Source organism: Pseudorca crassidens, chromosome 11 (genome assembly GCF_039906515.1).
Source record: "Pseudorca crassidens isolate mPseCra1 chromosome 11, mPseCra1.hap1, whole genome shotgun sequence".
NCBI lineage: Eukaryota > Metazoa > Chordata > Mammalia > Artiodactyla > Delphinidae > Pseudorca > Pseudorca crassidens.
This window is the reverse complement of record NC_090306.1, coordinates 89,077,685-89,099,305: the sequence shown is the minus strand read 5'-3', so window position 1 is coordinate 89,099,305 and position 21,621 is coordinate 89,077,685. Positions and strand designations below refer to the sequence as shown.

Here is a 21,621-nt window from a genome sequence, read left to right as displayed (position 1 = left end):
TGGGAATGTAAATTGATATAGCCACTATGGAGAACAGTATGGAGGTTCCTTAAGAAACTAAAAATAGAACTACCATACAACCCAGCAATCCCACTACTGGGCATATACCCTGAGAAAACCATAATTCAAAAACAGTCATGTACCACAGTGTTCATTGCAGCACTATTTACAATAGCCAGGACATGGAAGCAACCTAAGTGTCCACTGACAGATGAATGGATAAAGAAGATGTGGCACATATATACAATGGAATATTACTTAACCATAAAAAGAAATGAAATTGAGTTATTTGTAGTGAGGTGGATGGACCTAGGGTCTGTCATACAGAGTGAAGTAAGTCAGAAAGAGAAAAACAAATACCATAGACTAACACATATATATGGAATCTAAAAAAAAAAAAAAAGGTTCTGGAGAACCTAGGGGCAGGACAGGAATAAAGATGCAGACGTAGAGAATGGACTTGAGGACACTGGGAAAGGGAAGAGTAAGCTGGGATGAAGTGAGAGAGTGGTATTGACATAATACAGTACCAAGTGTAAAGTAGATAGCTAGTGTGAAGCAGCCGCATAGCACAGGGTGATCAGCTCAGTGCTTTGTGACCACCTAGAGGGGTGGGATAGGGAGGGTGCAAGGGAGATGCAAGAGGGAGGGGATATGGAGATATATGTATACGTATAGCTGATTCACTTTGTTGTACAGCAGAAACTAACACAACAATGTAAAGCAATTATACTCCAATAAAGATCTTAAAAAAAAAACAGTCCAATGCTGGTAATCAAGAGAAATATATATCCATATTACAATGCCTAGTGGCACTGTAAATGGGTTTTATCTTTCTAGGAACAATAAGGAAATATTGCAACAAGAACTATAAAATTGTTCACATTGTTCTGATAACTTCACTAATTATTGAGGAAATATATTCTGAAGAAAATGCAAGGTTTTTTTTTTTAAACAACAACATTCATACTGGCACTGTTTATAGTTTTTTTAAAAATTAAAGAAATAATCCAAATTCTCAGTATTAAAGGAGTAACAAGCTATGGGGTGTAGATTTTGCTATAGCTATTGAAACAACAAGGAGACATTTGTGTAGCACCATGAGGGTTTAACACAGTCCAAATTTTAAAAAAAACCTAGTAAAACAGGCAAGATATAGGAAACAACTATTTTTGGATGTTGGGGACAACAGGCAGAAACGAATTGTGATCCTCGAGAAAAGGGAACAATTGAGATGAGGTCTCCCATTGCCAAGGCTTTTTGCTTAGAGGTAATTCCCAGACTGTAGCCCACAGAGAAAATTCCCAGACCCAGTCCACCAGTCTCTGATTTGAGGAGACAGATTGGAATTCTGCAAGGCCAAGGTGGCTAGAATTGGCAGAGTAGGGTATCCAAGTGATGAGAGATACATGAGAAAGAGCTTCAGAAATTTGGATTGTGGTCTCTTGAGTTTGGGACTGAATACCAGAGAGTGTATATCTAGAGTAAAATCACATAAGGTCAGACTAACACAGCTTCCAAGGAAAGGACAATTGCTGGGAAGATCTATTAAAAAATACTTATCAGAGGTTACACAGTGCCAGGAATTATTTGAGTTGCCTCCAGCCAGAGCTAAAGGTCTTATTGCATATTCGAGGTGCTAAGTAGGATCTTCAGGAAGGTCACACCTTACAAATGGAATTTAATTAACTCTATAATAATACACCTACCCTATATGAGTTTAAAATAGACCACAAAAGGATCAATCTAATCCACAAGTCAGGAAATGTCCAACATCCTGTAAAGGAATACAAAAAAATCCAGCACTCAATAATGTAAAATTTAAAACATCCAGCATGCCAAAACAACCTTGAGGAAGAAGAACAAAGCTGGAGGTATCACACGTCCTGATTTCAAACTATACTACAAAGCTACAGTAATCAAAACAGTATGGTACTGGAACAAAAACAGATACATAGATCAGTGGAACAGAATCGAGAACCCAGAGATGAACCCACACTTTTATGGGTAATTAATCTCTGACAAAGGAGGCAAGAATACACAATTGGTAAATCCTCTTCAATAAATGGTGTTAGGAAAACTGGACAGCTACATGCAAAAGAATTAAACTGGACTACTCTCTCACACCATGCACAAAAATAAATTCAAAATGGATTAAAGACTTAAATGTAAGACCTGAAACCATAAAACTTCTAGAGGAAAACATAAGCAGTATGTTCTTTGACATCAGTTTTAGTAATTTTTTTGATATATCTCCTCAGGCAAGGGAAACAAAACAAATAAACAAATGGGACTACATCAGTCTAAAAACTTTGGCACAGCAAAGGAAACTATCAACCAAATGAAAAGGGCTCCTACTGAATGGGAGAAGGTATTTGCAAACAATAAGGGGTTAATATCCAAAATATATAATAACTCATACAACTCATCAAAAAAAACAGCCTGATTTTAAAAATGGGCAGAAGTAGGGCTTCCCTGGTGGCACAGTGGTTGAGAGTCTGCCTGCCAATGCAGGGGACACGGGTTCGTGCCCCGGTCCGGGAAGATCCCACATGCTGCGGAGCGGCTAGGCCCATGAGCCATGGCCGCTGAGCCTGCGCGTCCGGAGCCTGTGCTCCGCAACGGGAGAGGCCAAAACAGTGAGAGGTTTGCGTACCACAAAAAAAAAAAAAAAGTAAAATAAATAAAAAATGGGCAGAGGATCTTAATAGACATTTTTCCAAAGAAGGCATACAGGTGGATAACAGCACATGAAAAGATGCTCAGTGTCACTAATCATCAGGGAAATGCAAATCAAAATCACAATGAGATATCACGCCTGTCAGAATGGCTATTATCCCAAAACAACAAATAACAAGTATTGGCCAGGATGTGGAAAAAAGGGAACCCTTGTGCATTGTTGGTGGGAATGTAAATTGGTGCAGCCACTATGGAAAACAGTATGGAGGTTCCTTAAAACAACTAGAAATAGAACTACCACATGATCCAGCAATACCACTCTTAGGTATATACTCAAAGAAAACAAAACCCTAATTTGAAAAGATATATGCACCCCAATGTTTATAGCAATATTTTTTACAATAGCCAAGATATGGAAGCAACCTAAGTGTCCATCAATGGATGAATGGATAAAGCAGATATGATACACACACACACACACACACACACACACACACATATACACACACATATATACATACACACACATACAGACAGCCATAATGGAATATGACTCAGCCATAAAAAGAATGAAATCCTGCCGTTTGCAACAATGTGGATGGACTTAGAGGGTATTATGCTTAGTGAAATAAGTCAAATACTGTATAATTTCATTTATACGTGGAATCTAAAAAACAAAACAAATGAACAAACACTACAAGACAGAAACAGAGTCATAGATGCAGAGAACAAATCAGTGGTTGCCAGAGAGGAGAGGAGTAGGGGGAGGAAAGAAATAGGTGAAAGAGATTAAGAGGTACAAACTCCCAGTTGGAAAATAAATGAGTCACAGGTATGAAATGCACAGTGTAGGGAATATAGTCAGTAACTATGTAATCTTTATATGGTAACATATCGTAATTAAACTTATTGTGGTGATCATTTTGAAATGTATAGAAATATCAAATCATTATGTTGTGTAACAGGAGCTAACATAGTGTTGTAGGTCAACTATACTTTAAAACAAACAAACAAGCTCACAGAAAAAAAAGAATCAGATTTGTGATGACCAGAGGCGGGGCATGGAGAAGGGGGAATTGGATGAAAGCAATCAAAAGGTACACACTTCCAGTTATAAATAAGTACTAGGGATGTAACGTATAACATGATAAATATAATTAACACTGCCGTAGGTTATATATGAAAGTTGTTAAGAGTAAATCCCAAAAGTTTTTATCACAAGGCAAAAATTTTTTCCTATTACTTTATTTTTGTATCTATATGAGATGATGGATGTTCACTAAACCTATTGTGATAATCATTTCATGATGTATGTAAGTTAAATCATTGTGCTGTACACCTTAAACTTATATAGTACTGTATGTGAATCATATCTCAATAAAACTGGAAGAAAATAAAGATTATATAGAGAAAAAATATCTAGCATCAAATTAAAAATTGATAGATAAACAATAAGGCAAGAAAATGTGAAAAATCAGTCAACAGAAACAGACCGAGGACTTCTCTGGTGGTCCAGTGGTTAAGACTCCATGCTTCCAGTGCAGGAGCCATGGGTTTGATCACTGTTCAGGAACTAAGATCCCATGTGCAGCCAAAAAAAAAAAGAGACCACAAAATGACAGATGATGGATTAATAGACAAGAACATTAAAGAGCCTAATATACCTATTCCATTCTCAAGATGTAAATATGATCATAGTAAGGAAAAGAAATTGAAGATTTTAAAAGACCTAAGTGGAATTTATAGATATGAAAAATACAATGTCTGAAATGAAAATTTAACTGGGATTAGCATAAGAAAAGACACTGCAGAATTAAGAATTGCAGAACTTGAAGATAAAACAATAGAAACTATTCAACATGAAGTACACGGAGAAAACAAAAACTGGAAAAAAAAGAACAAAGCATTTGTGATGAATGGGACAACACCAAATGGCCTAATGCACAAGTGGAGTCCTAGAAAGGGGGTGGAGGCCAAAAAGAGTATTTCAAGAAGTAATGGCCAGACTTATTCAAATTTGATCAAGAGTTTTTAGACGAACAAAAGATGAGAGAATTTACTACCAGGAGGCTTACATTACAAGAAATGTTAAGGAAGCTTTTCAGGCTGAAGGAAAATGAGACCAGATATTTATAGTTATGCAAAGGAATAATGAGTGCTAGAAATGGTATATGTGTGGGTAAATATTAAAATTTTTCCCCACTTTTTGTTTTTTTTAAAGGACAATTGACTGATAAAGCAAAAATAATAAGATATCATACAGTTTCTTACATTCAGAACAAAATGTATGACAAAAATAGCAAAAAGGAAAAGAGGAGTAAATGAAAGTAATCTCTTGTGGGGTTCTCACACAAAATGTACATATAGTATAATATTTTTTGAAGATAGACTGTAGTAGGTTTAAAGGTACATATTGTAAATCCTAAAGCAACCGCTAAAAACAAACAAGCAAAGGAATAGCTAATAATTGAGGAGTAGAGAAAAAATGGAATCATTAAAAAAAGATAGGGCTCCCCTGGTGGCACAGTGGTTAAGAATCCGCCTGCTGATGTAGGGGACACGGGTTCGAGCTCTGGTCTGGGAAGATCCCACATGCCACAGAGCAACTAAGCCCGTGTGCCACAACTACTGAGGCTGCACTGTAGAGCCCGCGAGCCACAACTACTGAGCCCACATGCTACAGCTACTGAAGCCTGCGTGTCTAGACCCTGTGCTCTGCAACAAGAGAAGCCACCGCAATGAGAAGCCCACACACTGCAACGAAGGCTAGCCCCTGCTCACGGCAACTAGAGAAAGCCCGTGTGCAGCAACAAAAGACCCAATGTAGCCAAAAATAAATAAATTAATAAATTAAAAAAAAATAAATCCAAGAAAAGGAAGGGAAAGACAATAAAAGGAAGAAAGAAAGATATGACAATAAAAAGCGAATGACAGATTGGTAGATTTAAACCCAGTAATATCCATATTTACATTAAATGTAAATTGTCTAAATAATTAAAAAGCAGGAGTTGTTAGATTAGATTAAGTTAAATACTATTATTAAAAGGCAGGGATTATTAGATTAGATTGAAAAGATTCATTTATAACAAAGAACGCTACTTTAAATATAAAGACACAGAAGTTAAAAGTAAAAGAACAGGAAAAGATATACAATGCAAACTCTGAAAAAAGCAAAGTGGAGTAGCTATATTAGTATCAAGACAAAGTAGACTTCAGCACAAGGAATATTAATGGGGAAAAATAGGACTTTTCATGATGACAAAAGGTTAATTCAGCAAGAGAACATAATACTACTAAATGTGTACGCACCTAATTTTGAAAGCCTCAAAATACATGAAGCAAAAATTGATAGAACTTCAAGGAGAAATAGATAAACCCACAATTATAATAGGAGATTTCAACGTTTTTCTCAATAGTTGATGAAACAGTGAAGATATAGAAGACTTGAACAACATTATCAGCCAGCTTGACCTAGTTTACGGTTATGGAATGACCCACCCAGTAACAACAGAATACACGTTCTTTTTAAGGGCACAGAGAACATACAGCAGGATTGACCCTATTCAGGGCCATAAAACAAGTCTCAGTAAACTTAAAAGGATAGAAATGATACAATTATATCTTTCTGTCCATAATGGAATTAAACTAGAAATAAAAAACTGAAAAATATATGGAAAACTCCCATCATATATCTAAGTAATCCATGAGTCAAAGAAGAAATTACAAGGAAAGCTAGAAAGTACTTTGAATTAAATGAAGGTGGAAACACAACTTACCAAAATGTATGGAATGCGGCTAAAGTAGCCCCTAGAAGGAATATTATAGTTTTAAGTGCTTATATTAGTAGAGAAGAATGGATGCAAATTAATGTACTGTAAAAGAACAAATTAATCCCAAGGCAAGAAGAAGAAAATAAAATAATAAAGATGAGAGCACAAAACAATGAAATTGAAAACAGAAAAAACAGCAGAGACACGTCAATGAAACTAAAGCTTATTTTTAGAAAGAATCAATGAAATTGATAAATTTCTAGCCAGACTATTGAAGCAAAAAGAGAAGACATCAACCACCAACATAGAAGAGGATTTAATTACATATCCAACAAACATTAAAGTAATAAAGGAATATTATGAACAACTTCATGCCAATAAATTTAGCAATTTAGAGGAAATGGATGTACTCCTTAAAGGATATAAACCACCAAAACTCAGTCAAGAAAAATTAGATAATTTAAGTATCCATATACCTATTAAATAAGATGAATTTGTAATGAAAGGTCTTCCCATAATGAAAATTCCAGGTTCAGATGGCTTCACAGGTGAGTTCTACTTAACATTTGAGGAAGAAATAATACAGTTTCTCTACAGATTCATCCAGAAAATAGAAGAAGCCATGTTATGAGGTCAGCATAACACCAAACCACATGAAGACATTACGAGAAAAGAAAACTACAGAACAATATTTCCCATGACCATAAATGAAAAATCCCTAATAAAATAGCAAACTGGCCACATCAATTTGCTGATAAAGGGCATCTACAAAAGACCTACAGCTGGAATTGTACTTTATAGTCAAAATTGAATGCTTTCCTCGTAACCACTCCTATTAAACCTTGTATGAGAGGTCATAGCCAGGGCAAATAAAAAACCAAAAGCATACTGGAGGAAATTATACTTACATGATTTCAAGGCTTATTATGAAACTACAGTAATTAAGACAGTGTGATATCAGCATGAAGAAAGTCATACAGATCAGTGGAAGGGAATAGAGAGGCCAGAAAGGTACCCATACATATGTACGTGGTCACTTGATTTTTGCCAAAAACACCAAGGTGAGAAAAATACAGTTCTTTCAAAAAATGGTCAGAAAACTGGATATGTATACAGTCTTAACTATGACCCTTACTTCATACCATGTACAAAATTAACTCTAAGTAAATATAGATTTAAATGTATGAGCTAAAATTATAAGAGACTCTATAAGAAAACATTGGAGAAAATCTTGGAGACTTTAGGTTGGGCAAAGATTTCTTACATAGGATATAACCTGCAATAAGATAAATATTGGTAGGTGGAACTTCAACAAAATTTAAAACTTTTGCTCTTTGAAAGATACCTTTTAGAAAATGAAAAGGCAAGCCACAGAGTGGGAGAAAATATTTGCAAAACACATTTCTGATAAAGAATTTTGATGCAAATTTTAGAAAGAATTCTTACAACTCAATAATAAGACAAACAAACCAGTTTTTAAATGGACAATAGAGTTCAATAAACACTTTCCAGAAAAGAGTTGTAAATGTGTTTATAAAATAACATAAAGTGATAAATACACATACATGTATAATTCGTATATACACAATGGAAAGAATCAGAAATGATTTTGAGTTCAATATTCACCGAAATATTTTTAAAGGTTTTTTAAAGAGCAAATATTTTTATAAATATTTGCTTTTGTTTTAGATAGTGGATCATCATTGCTTTTGGCGACAAGATACCAAATTTCCAGTATTTACCTCGTGGCAACACCCAAATGTGCAAACTCAAAAGTGAAGAATACAGCTGTGGATACATCACACGTATATAATTTCAGAGCTTGCAAAATTTCAGAGACTCTGGTACACTGACTCTTATCTGGTTGCTAACTTGTAGCTCCAGGCTGACTTCCATTGGAATAAAGTCTATTCTTTGCTGAAGGAGCAGAGGAATGAGAAGCAATCCTCGGTTCTGAAGAGATGACAGGCGCTATGCTCTCCAAAGCGCACCAATGTCTTTTGAAGGAGGAACGGGCATTTGGATCCCGCTGCAGCTGCTGGAGACCTCCATCTGCAGAACAAGAATAGCACAACAGCAGACCATCCCATGCTGTTTTGCTCTAGTCTGCTTGTCTCAATCACAGATCCAATGAGAATTCACTTGCTTTCATTCTTTTGTAATCTTGCTGGGATTCTCTGTGTCTGTCAATGAGGCTGAAGTTCATGGATGCTTCTGGGGTGCGTGGCTTTGGGCTAAGTGTTTTCAGAACATCTGGAGGTTTGTTTGGAAATGTGCCACTCAAGTGTGGGGACTGGCATTCTGTTACGGGAGACCCACACAAAAGGCATGTCCTGGTGCCTCTTACCCATGTTTCTGTCTGAAAATATACTGTGAGTGCCTGTGAGGGAAGGGCCCGGACTGTGTACTGACTAGCTTCTTACTCAATAAGCTTCTTGGAACTAGTGTGGTGCAGAAAGAGGAGAGGGTTTGAACCTTGGTTCCCCCGTGTACTTGACCTCTTTGTGCTTCAGTTTCCCCATCTGTAAAACTGGATTAGTACAAGTTCACAATTCTTATCTGAAACCCTCGGATCAGATGTGTTTTATTTATTTATGTTTGGCTGCATTGAGTCTTTGTTGCTGCGCGTGGGCTTTCTCTAGTTGCAGCGAGCAGGGGCTACTCTTCGTTGCGGTGCGCGGGCTTCTCATTGCAGTGGCTTCTCTTGCTGCGGAGCACGGGCTCTAGGCACGCGGGCTTCAGTAGTTGTGGCTCGTGGGCTCTAGAGCGCAGGCTCAGTAGTTGTGGTGCACAGGCTTAGTTGCTCCGCGGCATGTGGGATCCTCCTGGACCAGGGATTGGATCCATATACCCTGCATTGGCAGGCGGATTCTTAACCACTGTGCCACCAGGGAAGTCCCCAGATGTGTTTTAGAGTTCAGAATTTTTCAAAGTTTAGAAAAATAATGCTGTGTAAATAGCGTGTATTACCTCATGCTCCAGTAGTGTATGGAGCTGTACCCCATAAGAAAATTAATTTATATTTACATTAATATTTCTGCAGGAAAATGTAGAAATATTCACAGTAAGTGGGATAAATAAAGACTATAATTAGTCTCATGTTAGTTAAGGTCAAGTTTTGCCGCCAAGTGAGCTTGCTGCAAATCTATGAAAAACCTTTTGGTTTTCAGGGTTCTGTAGATTTAAAAACTGCAGATAAGGTAATGTGGATCTGTACTGTATCTAGGGCCACTGCTAGGCCATACGGCTATTGTGCAAGTTAGAACAGTACACCTTCTGCGTGGTCACAGCCCCTGCACGGGTAACTTGGCAATCAGGGTAAGAAAAATGCATCTCTTTCTTCAGGGTAAGTGTCAAATATCAGCCCCACCCTCAACTAGGCGACTTTGTGCAGTGCACAACCTGTGCAACCAGACACAGTTGTTCTGATCATACTCATGCCTCAGAGTTGCTGGAAGAATAAGCAATAATGTAAGATGACCCCTTCTCCCCCACAGCTACAGCTCTGTCTCAGACGGTCTCTGGTTCTCTAGACCAATGCTTCTCAAATGTGAACGTGCATATGAATCACCTGGCTTCTTAAAACGTAGGAGGGCTAGTGTGGGGCCTGAAACTGTGTTTCTAGCAAGCTCCCAAGTAATATACAGCTTTTCCAGAAACGTGTTCCTGATTACCTGATCTCCATGAAGGGCCCCAGTCTCCAGCGACCGTATGCCAAGCTGGGAACGTGCCACTCTTCCTTGCCTCATTTTCCTCTCCTCACCCACACATCCATTTAACTACGAAAAACCAGAGATTCTGCCCCCTCCCCAACAGTTAATATTTCTCTGATTCAGGGTTCCCCAATCTTGGCATTTTTGAGCCAGACACTTCTTTGTTGTGGATGTCTGTCCACTGGGGGACAAAATCACCCCTGCTCTAATCCCTCACCTTTCTCTTTCTGCAGCAACGGACTTGGATCACTTCTTTCCCAGGGATAGCTTGAGGTGTCATCTTCATGTATGTTTTGGCTATGTTGTAACTATCTGTTAACATTCCTGTGTTCTCCACTTGATTATAAATTATAAGAATTCCCATATTCTCAGCATCCTGCTGAGGGTCTAATATAGACAGATGCTCAACACGTTTGAATGAATGAATGAGTGTATCCCCTGACAGCTGCAGGCTCTTAGAAGGGGTGGGGAAGCTCAGGACTCAGCTTACAGGAGATCTGCCCCTGGGTTAGAGTAATAGCAGGCACATCTGCAGGGAGCCTAACCATGCAGACATCCAAAGCCGTTTCTGCCCCAGGACACTCCCACCTGCCCTTCAACCTTTCTCTCTTGGCCTGTGTTTGTCTAGCCTCTTTACGTTGCTCAGAAAGGTCATTCATCCTACTACTGCTCACCCAGGGTGCACTGTGCAGCGCTGCTATACATCTTTGTCCTGAATGGCTGCCCTTGAAACTTGATTTGGGGCTTATATTTGAAGCCCACGTTAACTTGTCTGCCCAGACCATCAGAATACTTATGGCTTTGCGTTCCATGCATTAGACTCACAGACTCTTCTGAGACCCCGATTTGAATTTCACTTTTGCCATTTGGCTTTTATTTGAAGTCCAAACTTTCTAAATAGTTTGTCCAAATTTGTCGATAATTGGTCTAGCATTCTGGTAAGATACAGAATATAAATATGAGTCTCTGCCCCAGTTGCTGGCACAGAGATCCTGAAACATTTGGCATTGCTAAGTGATCAGAGCACTAGGAGTATCTTTTATTCTAATAGTTGGTCTTTTTTTTTTTTTTTTTTTTTTTGCGGTACGCGGGCCTCTCACTGCTGCGGCCTCTCCCGTGGCGGAGCACAGGCTCCGGACGCGCAGGCTCAGCGGCCATGGCTCACGGGTCCAGCTGCTCTGCGGCATGTGGGATCCCCCCGGACCGGGGCACAAACCCGCGTCCCCTGCATCGGCAGGCAGACTCTCAACCACTGCACCACCAGGGAAGCCCTAATAGTTGGTCTTTGACCCAGGTTCCTGACACAGAGCTCCTAAATCCCTTGCAATTGCCTGGGTGATAGCAGTGTCCTTCGTTCTAATGAGGTGACTCTTGGTGGGGGCACTGGTCCCCAGAAAGATCACGGTTAGAAGCTTGGGATTTTCAGCCCCATGCCTTGTTTTCCAGAGAGGGGAAAGGAGCTAGAAATGGAGTTATGATTGATCGTGCCTACGTGATGAACTCTCCATAAAAAATTCCCAAAGTGTGGAGCTGCGAGAGCTTCTGGGTAGGTGAACACGTGGAGGTGCTGGGAGAGCGGCCAGAGAGGCGTGGAAGCTCCGAGCCCCTTCCCATACCTTGCCCTATGCATCTCCTCCATCTAGATGTTCATCTGTGTCTTTTATCATATCCTTTTATGAGAAACTTATAAACAATAAGGAACCTGTTTTCTTGAGTTCTGTGAGCCGCTTTGGCCAATTAATTGAACCTGAGGAAGGGGTGGTGGGAACCCCTGATTTATAGCCGATCTGTCAGAAGCACAAGTGACAGCCTGGACTTGGGATTGGACTTGGAGCGGCAGGTGAGCAGTCTTGTAGGAGTGAGGCCTTAACCTGTGGGATCTGATGTTATCTCCAGGCAGATGGTGTCAGAATTGAGTGAAATTGTAGGACACCCGCTGGTGTCACAGGGAATGGCTTGCTGTGGGGAAACCCACACACATCTGGTGTCAGAAGTGTTGTGAGTGTGACTAGTGGTGCAAGAGGAAAGGCGAAACAGGAGGGGACTGAGCTGTTCCCATCAAGAACACTGGCAGAAACTTAAGTTGCTCGTCTAGTTTTCTGTGACTATTTTAGTCTGAAGCTTAACCTTTTAGTCTTCCAGCTCTTTTGTTTTATCCTCCCTTTGATTGTATTTAATCAGATTTTGCGCTTTGGCCAGAGTCGTAATGTCTCTTCATTAATGGCTGCTTGTAGCAGTATCATCCCCAGAATTTGGCCCCCTCCCCTGTTGGCCCATCGGTGTTACTAATTCCAGTGGGCTAGGGAGTCAACCAGACCTGGGTTTGAATCCTGACTCTGCCACTTATGATGAGTAATTTGGGGCATGTCATTTAAAGGATCCGTCTGCTTCCTTATCTGTAAAAAGAATAAAAGTATCTACCTGTGTACACCAGAAACTAACACAAGATTGTAAATCAACTATACTTCAATGAAAAAAAAAAACTATCTTAAAACAAAACAAAAAATATCTCCCTTGCTGGTTGTTCTGAGGATTAAATGGAGACATTTAATGCATTACAAGTCACACAGTAAACTATATAAATTAATAAAAGTTAGCCACTTTTGTGGTCGACTTCGTTTATGAAGCTACATATTTTTGGAAAAGACTACATGAAAAGCCAACAATTCCAAGCCACCCGCAGTTGAGTCTGTGCTCATTGTACAGAGAAACTCAGCGTACAGGCATCATTCCTACAGTCAGAGGTCCTTCCTCCTCCTTCATTTCTTCTTTAGACATTTTTCCTTCATCCTGCTGCCAGTTTGGTTCCAGGCACAAAGTTGTGTCTGGCTTAGTCTATCCGGTAAAGGTCCAAGGCTGGATGCAGACACAAAAAAATCTCTTTCTCTAGCTGCTGGCTCTTCCAAACCGTGAAATCTGAAGCCCTTGCTATTCTCCCGTAACGTGACTCTCTATTATTTTTAAAAACAAACATTGAAAAATAAAAAGCAGATTAATAGACTGTTTTTCATTCCAGCGTCTTGTATTTCAAATTAGTGGAGATTTGTAGGAATTTGGAGCCAGTGTTTTCTTGGTAGATCATTGAAAAAGAGGAGTGTAAACTTTGGTTCCCCATCTTAAATCTGGGTGTGAGCTATTTCTTTCCTGCAGCTGCTTCTATCTTTCTATTTTTCTTTTCCCTTATTTCTTCCATCTTAATCTCATTTCAATGCTGTTGCCTTAACTCCCTTTTTGAAACAGTTTTTACTTCCATGGTACCGTCTAATTGCTAACTGACCTCTGGCGGAAAGCCACAAAGAGCCACAGAGGAGCATTTGGGTAGATCATTAGAGAATGTCAACACTGGAAAGGAGGAGGTCATCTAACTTTGTGGTTCTCAAACTGTGTTCCTTAGAATCCTAGGGTTCCCTGGAGGTCCACAGGCATTTTACAGAAAAGGAGAGGCTCAGCTGGGCCTCAAGCTATTCAATCACAGCATCTCTGTTTCATCTGTTTTACATACGAGTGTTTAGCACACAAAAAGTTTTGAGGCTCTTTTTCCCCCCCCAAAAACCTGAAAAACCAGAGATATAGCTCAATTTTGTCATTTTACAGATGAGCAAACAGGCCCAAACAGGATGTGATTACCTCTAGATTATAAACAACTCCTTGGTGGATGAACTGGGGCTAGCAACCTCAGGGGTTCTTATTTATCTCAACTTTGGCATAATTCAGATGTTGCCGTTTTTCTTGTTTCAAAGAGAAAGAGACTGAGGCACTGTGTTTGTGAGCAGTTCTCAGCCAGCCACGTGTTCGGAATCAGCAGGCTGCTTCCATGCTGTTCTATCTATAGGTTGTTATGATATTGGGATGAGGCTGGCTCTAGGAGAGGATTGTGGACCAGGGAAAAGGTTGGTTGTTTGGTTGGGTTTTTTTCTCACGTCAGTCTTGCTAGAAAGTCCCTTTTTTGTTTTATACTGGAAATGTCCATCACCCCAGAACCAAGATATCTGATAAACTCCCTACAGGTGATCGTAGACCAGATCAGTCTTCAACTTCTTGTAAGTCATCCCAGGACTCCAGGGACCCACGGTGTGCCAGCAGGAGTCTGGGAACCAGCTGTGCAAAGCTCAGAATTGTTCCCAGGAAGGATTTCCCCAGAGTGCTGTTCTCCACTAAACTCTCTCAGGTTTCTGCCCCCTCAAATGCATTCCTGGCTAATGGTTCCTGGTCTTTTTGGATATCATAACTTTCTGAGAAAATATTTGAAATGACTTTGGGGGCTGACATGAAATTGCCAGTATTTGTATTTTCTAATATCACTTAATAGCTACCGTTATAAAAGTTATTTGAACACCAAAATGACTTGAGAAAGGAGCGCTCTTCCCAAGAAAGGATACTTCGGCATTGGATACTCATGATTCTTCCTGACACTATTTTTGTTCACTTGGTGGTGGATCCGTAATAACCTCTGGCCCTGGCAGTGTTCTGGGCCACAGGCCCCTTGGTTTCTGTAGCTTCTGCAGCGTCAGCCAGAGGGCACCAGTGGCATCATGAGAAATAAAGATTAGCTGACCACTGATGAGAGGGCATTTCAGTCTTACTCCATGGGGAGTAAACTAAGACCGGGGGTGTCCTCATCCAGCCTTGCTTCCCACTGACGTTTAGTGCATTTAGTGTCCCAGGTGAGACAGGGACAGGCCATAACAGTCACAGCCACTCGCCACATTAAAAAGTAAGCACATTTCCCATCCATTTCAGAAAACTAAGCTCCATGGTCTGGCCGTTTGCCAACCAGAGGGGACCAGAGCAAGGACAGTGATGACACCAGGAATGGGTGGGAGCCAGGCCACTGGTGGTGAGAACCAGCTGGTGAGTGGACGTATCAGATACCATATCCGGCATGGATGCAAAATGAGACATGGGGTTTCCCTGGTGGCGCAGTGGTTGAGAGTCCGCCTGCCGATGCAGGGGACACGGGTTCGTGCCCCGGTCTGGGAAGATCCCACATGCCGTGGAGCGGCTGGGCCCGTGAGCCATGGCCCCTGGGCCTGCGCGTCCGGAGCCTGTGCTCCGCAACGGGAGAGGCCGCAGCAGTGAGAGGCCCGCGTACCGCAAAAAAAAAAAAAAAAAAAGGAAAAAGGAGACATATCTTCGAATTCAGTATTCTCATGTCAAAATGTTTACATAATACATTTTTTTAAATTAGGGTACAATAAAATAGAGGTACAATTTGAGATGATTTCTTCTTTGACAAATAAATAAATAGTTCTTATCAGTAAAGCTAAAAATGTCCATCAGTGGAACCGAAAGAAGCTATATATGACATCAGAAAAGGAATGGATTCGGAATCGGAAAATCGGGGCTTTGAAGGGCAGGTCTACAACTTCGGAACCAAAGACAGGCACTTAAGAGAGGCGTGTCGTCGAGTGCCACAACTCTGAAGGCACATCAACCTAAGTTTGAATACTGGCTCTGCCACCAACGCCCTTTAGCCTTTCAGGGCCTGTTTCCTTATTTTTCACGGGGGTGGTAGCCTACATGATCAGGGTGGGCCTTCTAATGCATCGCTTTACAAAGAATTTACAGACAAAACAGGAATGAAGAAAGCTTCTATTCATCCACTAAACAGAAAGGGCTCGGCTCTATGGAGGTCTTTGCCACGGCCAAGACTGCAATGCGGTCTGCATGTGCGTCTCTCCCACTCCATCCTCTGATACACGTGAGCAGGGCCCCGCACATGCTAAGGGACACAGCCCAGCCCACCCCACCTCTGCAGTCCTCTGTCAGTGAGCCGTGAACAAACCATACACAGAGAGAAGCTTCTTTTCTTTCTTCAATTTAATTGAAGTTACTTAGAAAAATAATCAGGCTTGAATGGCTTTTCCTGGAAGAAGGTTCATGAACATTTTCACGCTTTTGTTGGCAATGTGGAATTCAGCTTTCTTGAACAGTACAGTAAGATACAGGGAGAGTTTTCTACAACAGGCCCTCTACTGCACACAAATATGTAAAAAAAGAAAATCGCACTCCACAAAGATGTTAAATTATATGTCCATATGCCACACTGAGCACGCTCCTAAGAAAATAGTACGGGCAGCCCCTTCTGTACCTGACAAAGGGTAACAGACTGAAATTCGCCCGTTAACGGCCGAAGGTCAAGCTGGTTGTAGATCCTGCTGCCTGTTCATAGGGTCCAGTTGCTTGTGATGGAAAAGGCTGGAGGAAATACTGGTTGTGGGAACTTTGGGGGAGTGATGAGGTCAGTCCTGCTGACATGAGCGGGCAAGAGATTCTGGTCCCCAGGATCGCACAGAACGGGGCAGCTCAGATTGCGTGTCTCTGTAGGGGATGGTCAGGCTGTGAGAAATCGGCTCTGAGCCCCACCCATCAGGGTCAGAGTCCCTCGGCTTCTGGCCAGGTTAGAACAGGGACTTCTGCAATCACTACCTCAGCAGTGGTCCAGACCCCACCAGCTAAGGATGTTAGGGACTCGCTTTTGTTCTGGGTATTTTCTACCAGTAGGGATCAGACCCTGGTGCTTCCATGCCTTTGCCACCAGGACACTGGTCCGACCAAAGTTTCCACTGCCCGCTGCTGTCCTGTGCCATACAGCTGAACAGGCAGGACCGTGAAACTCACCTGGTGGACAGATGGGAAGGAAGGTCCCCTCTGAGACACCAACAGGTCAGCAGACTGCCCTTCTTCCCAGACCAGCTGGGAAGGCAGGGAAGGGGGCGAGTCTGAAGCAGCTGCAGGAATTCAAACCCTGTGGCTAATATTCTACAGTTTTCCAACCAAAGGGACAGGTTAAGCAGGAATGTCCTTGTAAATACAACTTTGTACCTGGTTTTGAAAACACAGCAGCACCTCTGAAAAGTGGCTCGAAGATGGGACACCTGCCTGTACTTTTCTCTAGCTAAGCATGCAATAGAAAGCGTTTTCAAACAGTCTTCTTTAAAAAAAAGGAAAAGGAACGAAAGAACCAAGAACTTTTGTTTCCCAGGCACATTTTCACCCATGGATTCTTTTTAACCAAGGACACAGAGTACTTTCTACATTCTGCAAAAACAGTTGAATTGATTTTTTTTAAAAAAGTTTTTATGCCATTAGAAAATAAACTATGAACACAAAACACGAGGAGAAAGAGCCCCTCATTGCCGAACCATACCGCAGTATCGTCCCCTGAAGGACACCCTTTCCCTCTAGAGCGAGAAGACGAATGAAGGCATCACAGCTGATCAAAGACGGAGATGTGGAAATGCAAAACGCGGGAAATCCACGTGAATTTCCAATTAGAGTACTAAAAGAACACTGAACAATTCCAAACTATAGAATCGAAGGAGCATCAGCAAGGGTTGAGCTCTCTTGGCTTGCACTGAGCAACCTTAGGCTTGAGCACTAGGGGGACCAACTGAGGCTTTGTGCCCCTCCCCCATCCCTCCTTCTGTCAGCACCACCCAAGACTCTTCGGGCACTCCCTTTGGGAGGGAGGGAATCGTGGCCCATGTAATATCCAGGATTAGAACCATTGCACTTAAGCAAAAGTTGAATTCATTTGATAAAGTACCTTCATTGCTATAAACCAGGTGGAGACTGTGGTGCTGTTTTATTGTTGTTTTGTTTTGTTTTTGGAAGCGGGGCGTCAGGGAAGCAGTTTTTTATCCTTGAAGACCTCAGATGTGCTAAAGCAACCTAGCCAAAGAATATTCAGTGGAACGCTAGCTCTCTGAGATGATCTGCAAAATAGAGCATCCCGCTCAAAGGTGGTCAGGAAATGCCACCGACTCCACCAGTGATGCTCTTGGGAGTTCACAATGCACGGCACGCATTCAAGGCTCTGAAAAGTCCTGCAGAAAGGAAATGGACTTCGCTCTGTTTCCCAAGGATATTTGACTACAAAACCCTTATTTTGCATCACACCAACTTGTGTCTGGGGAGAACCTGTGTTCTCTGAAGCACATTATCAGGAAATGCCAGAAACCTCTTTCATTAGCAGAAGCTTTGTTTCTGAGGACAGTGTCCCCTGCCTGGAAACGGGGTCCAGGAATAATTCCAAGGACAGCTGAAGTCTGTCACTCTACTTGGTAAAACACATTGCATAAATCTCTGTTTGTCAAGGGTACAGTTGACGTGCCCTTTGCAAAGGAGAGAGAGCTTAGGAGAAGGTACACACCATCTTATAAATAGCTTCGGCCGCCCTCTCCGGTGCACAGCTCGCTCACATTCAATAAAATAATTTCCTCCGTGAGACGTGGCAGCTGCCGCTCACTGAGCTGGCTGTGAGCTTTACAATACAATTTTAATAGCTTCTGTGAATAAATTATTTTTTGTTCGTTTAGAATATTCTTCTCCCCTCTGTTCTATACACTGCATCAAAAACAAAAAGCAAAACTTACCCACACCCCATCCCACCCCTCCCCCTATTATTAGAACTATTATTATTATATACAGTATCTGCTACCGACTCATTCACTAGCTGTAAGAGGGATGTGGCTCAAACTTCAGCGGAGGCATTGGAAATGAGAAGCATGTGCAGATGTTAATTAGCAAGGAACAGGGAATGGAATGTTTCCAGCCTTCCAGAGGGAAATGGCATGGGTTACCATCACAGAAGGCTGTCCTTGCTGATCATTGCTGGTGGTTGCAAAGGTGCCGATGGTTTCTTGGCCTTTGGAGGAGCGGATATGCATAAGTGTACAAATAGTCTACCTACCTCTGACCTTCACAAGGAGTAGAAATGCCAGGCCATTGCAAATCCTCCAATGTCTGAGTCCTGCCACAAAATTTTAATCTTTTACATGGCAAAGAGTAGAAAAAACACTTCTAGGTGGAGACCTTAAAGCTGGGCTGGAAATGACAGCAGACGGTCGGTGAATATTCCCTTTCCTTCACCCAAGGCAGACATCACTAATCAATCACAGCACTCTTCCATGCTGTGCCTGGCAAATCTGTTCTGGGGCTTAAAGGCAGATAGATACTACCAATAAATTGGAGTGGGCACATGACAGGAAACATTTTTGTCATCTCTGATGTTGGGCAATGAGCTTGGATTACTCACCAAGTGGCCTGTTCCAAGCACGTGGTTTTCAAATTTGGGCCATAGAAAAATGCAAATTTGTAGGGATCCTGAACCTTCTGGGGTGGTTCGTGAATAGTCCAAACGTCATGTTAAGTCCATGAATATCAGGGGTTTGCTAACTGTCAAGCTGGATACTCTGCGTCCACGTAAAGCTTCTTGAGGGCCAAGACTATTGGTTTTGTTTAATGCTCTATCCGCAGGGTCTAGAATTAGGCCTAGCACATAGTAGTTGCTTAATAAATACTTGTTGAATGTAAAGCAACAGCCACTTCACCTTCATCACAACTGGCACTGCCAGTTAAAAAAATTCTGTAGAAAAGCCTATTCTACCAGATTGCTAAGTCTGGTGGGAAAAAAAAAAGCTACAATCAATCAGCTCTCTCCTTGGGTTAAAAAAAGAAAAATCACTTTTCTTTCGTGTGAGGAACGTTTGGGTCGACTGAAATCAGTTTGGAATCAGTCCCTTGCAAAGGAGCCTCTTTCTATTTATTTCTAGCAGAATTTCAAGAACGGTGGTATCAACAGACAGCACAACGGTTGTTATCACAGTGACTCTCTGAGCGGTTAATAAGGAGAACATTCATGCCCCTGCACGAGCTGCTGCAAGCACAGAACGAAACATAGATTTCTTCTGCAAAGACGTTAGAATCTTGCTGCCACAAAAAGAAATCTATACAGAGACCATGTTTAAATAACTATAAATAACATTAATTAGAATTTATGGGATGCACAATTCATGGAATTCACCCGAACACAAAGAAACCTCTGAAAGTGTCGGGGGATTCACGTCTAAAAAACAAGGACACCCATCCTAGTGCCCTGCAAAGACAGCCGTCCTTCCCTACTAAGGATTTTAAATAATTCTCACTATGCTGCTCGCAGCATCATCCCCAAAGAAATATTAATTTACAAAATAACCCAATATCCATAGAATTCTTTTGACAAATAAAAATCTTAAATTAAAAAGCACGATTCTCGCCCCTCTCCCCACCTCCACCCTTCACTCCAATTTCAGGTAGCTTGGCACTGAGTAATTGAACATTAAAAAATCGAGTTTGTAGACTTCGTACAGCTGCGTCTGGTGCTCTGAGCTGATGTTCTGGAAGAACTCTGTGGTCATTTCATCAGTAGTTCTCGTGGACTTGGCGTAGGTGGGGAACTTCAGGTAGCTGCCCACGCCCGCCAGCTGCAGGACGTAATTGGAATCCTCCTCCAGCGTCTCATACTTGCCCACGAGGTCATAGTGGATGTGGCACGGGTGGCAGAGGGAGTAGACGGTCTGCCAGTGTTCGTTGAAGGGCTCCTCGCGCTGCGTGTGCGGGTCTATGAGATAGGCCACGAACTCCTCGAACTTGACGTCGTCGCCCTTGCGCAGGGCCTCCTGCGTGGCGTTCTTGCGCTGCCGCCTGATGATCTTGGTGCCGTAGCGCTTGTGGAAGGAGGTGTTGTACTTCTGCGTGAACTTGTTCCGGTAGGCGGACACCAGCCTCTCGAAGGGCTCCCGCACGAACAGGAACTTCATGTAGCTTTTCAAGCGGTGGTTGATCTCGGGGATGCTGTACTGGTTCAGGGTCTTCAGGTTGGCCGAGACGTGCGCCTCGTTGGCCGGGATCTCCATGGGGTCGCTGTACTTGCCCCGCCCGGTCAGGACCATCATGAGCCGTTTCCAGTTGGTGCACGCCACCTTGGGCACGTAGCAGTAGATGAGCTCGTGGTCCTCATCCACCACCAGGTGCTTCAGGTCGTTGGGGGTCAGCACCCGCCGCTTGCGGCTCACGGCGCTGTTGGCCCGGCACGTGTCTGTGACCTGGTCCCGCCGCATCTGGTGCAGGACGGCCGTGTTGGAGAGCTCCAGCTGCAGAGGGGACACAAGAAGAAGAACTACTCAGTACTTGTGTGGGATGTTTACACTGGGCCACAGCCACGATATGATGGCCAATGCGGGCCACCAAGGCAGCCACTGACAACCTAAATGGCCCGTCTCCCTTTCCAATTCTCCATCAGCTGTCGGGACTATTTCGGTTCTCTGTTCCACCATGCTTCCTTTGGAGAGTAATGATAATGACCAATTCTGTAACTTACCCATCACCCTCTACATGCCAGGCATTTTATCAGAGCTTCATGTATACAGTTTTTCTTTTCTCTGTACAACAAGCTCGAACCGTTACTGATTTATTTAACAATATCAAATACCTGCCGCTGTGCCAGGTAGCATGCTGCTAGGCCCTGGGGGTGCGGTAATGAAAAAGTGCAACAAGGTAACTGCCCTTAGGGAGCTGACAGTCCAGCTGGAAAGAAAAGGGAACTGAGGTTCAGAGATGTTAAGAGAGATCACACAGCGAGAGAGTCAGTATTCAAACTCAGGTCTGCCTGGCAACCAAAGCTGCCCACTTTCCAC

The 21,621-nt window shown here is 42.2% G+C and overlaps 1 protein-coding gene and 1 long non-coding RNA gene across 9 annotated transcripts in view; one reads left to right on the top strand and one right to left on the bottom strand.

Moving 5' to 3' along the window:
* LOC137202355 (uncharacterized) overlaps nt 1-21,621 on the top strand; it is a 50,923-nt gene that overhangs the window by 12,173 nt on the left and 17,129 nt on the right. The gene's annotated exons all lie outside the window — the stretch shown is intronic.
* The window catches only part of CHST11 (carbohydrate sulfotransferase 11), a 288,364-nt gene continuing 282,707 nt past the window's right edge, over nt 15,965-21,621 (bottom strand). For all 8 annotated transcript variants that reach the window (XM_067697796.1, XM_067697798.1, XM_067697797.1 and 5 more), the window contains one exon: nt 15,965-21,078. In XM_067697796.1, coding sequence (XP_067553897.1) covers nt 20,224-21,078 — 855 coding nt within the window. In that variant the 3' untranslated portion in view covers nt 15,965-20,223. The remainder of the gene's footprint in view (nt 21,079-21,621) is intronic.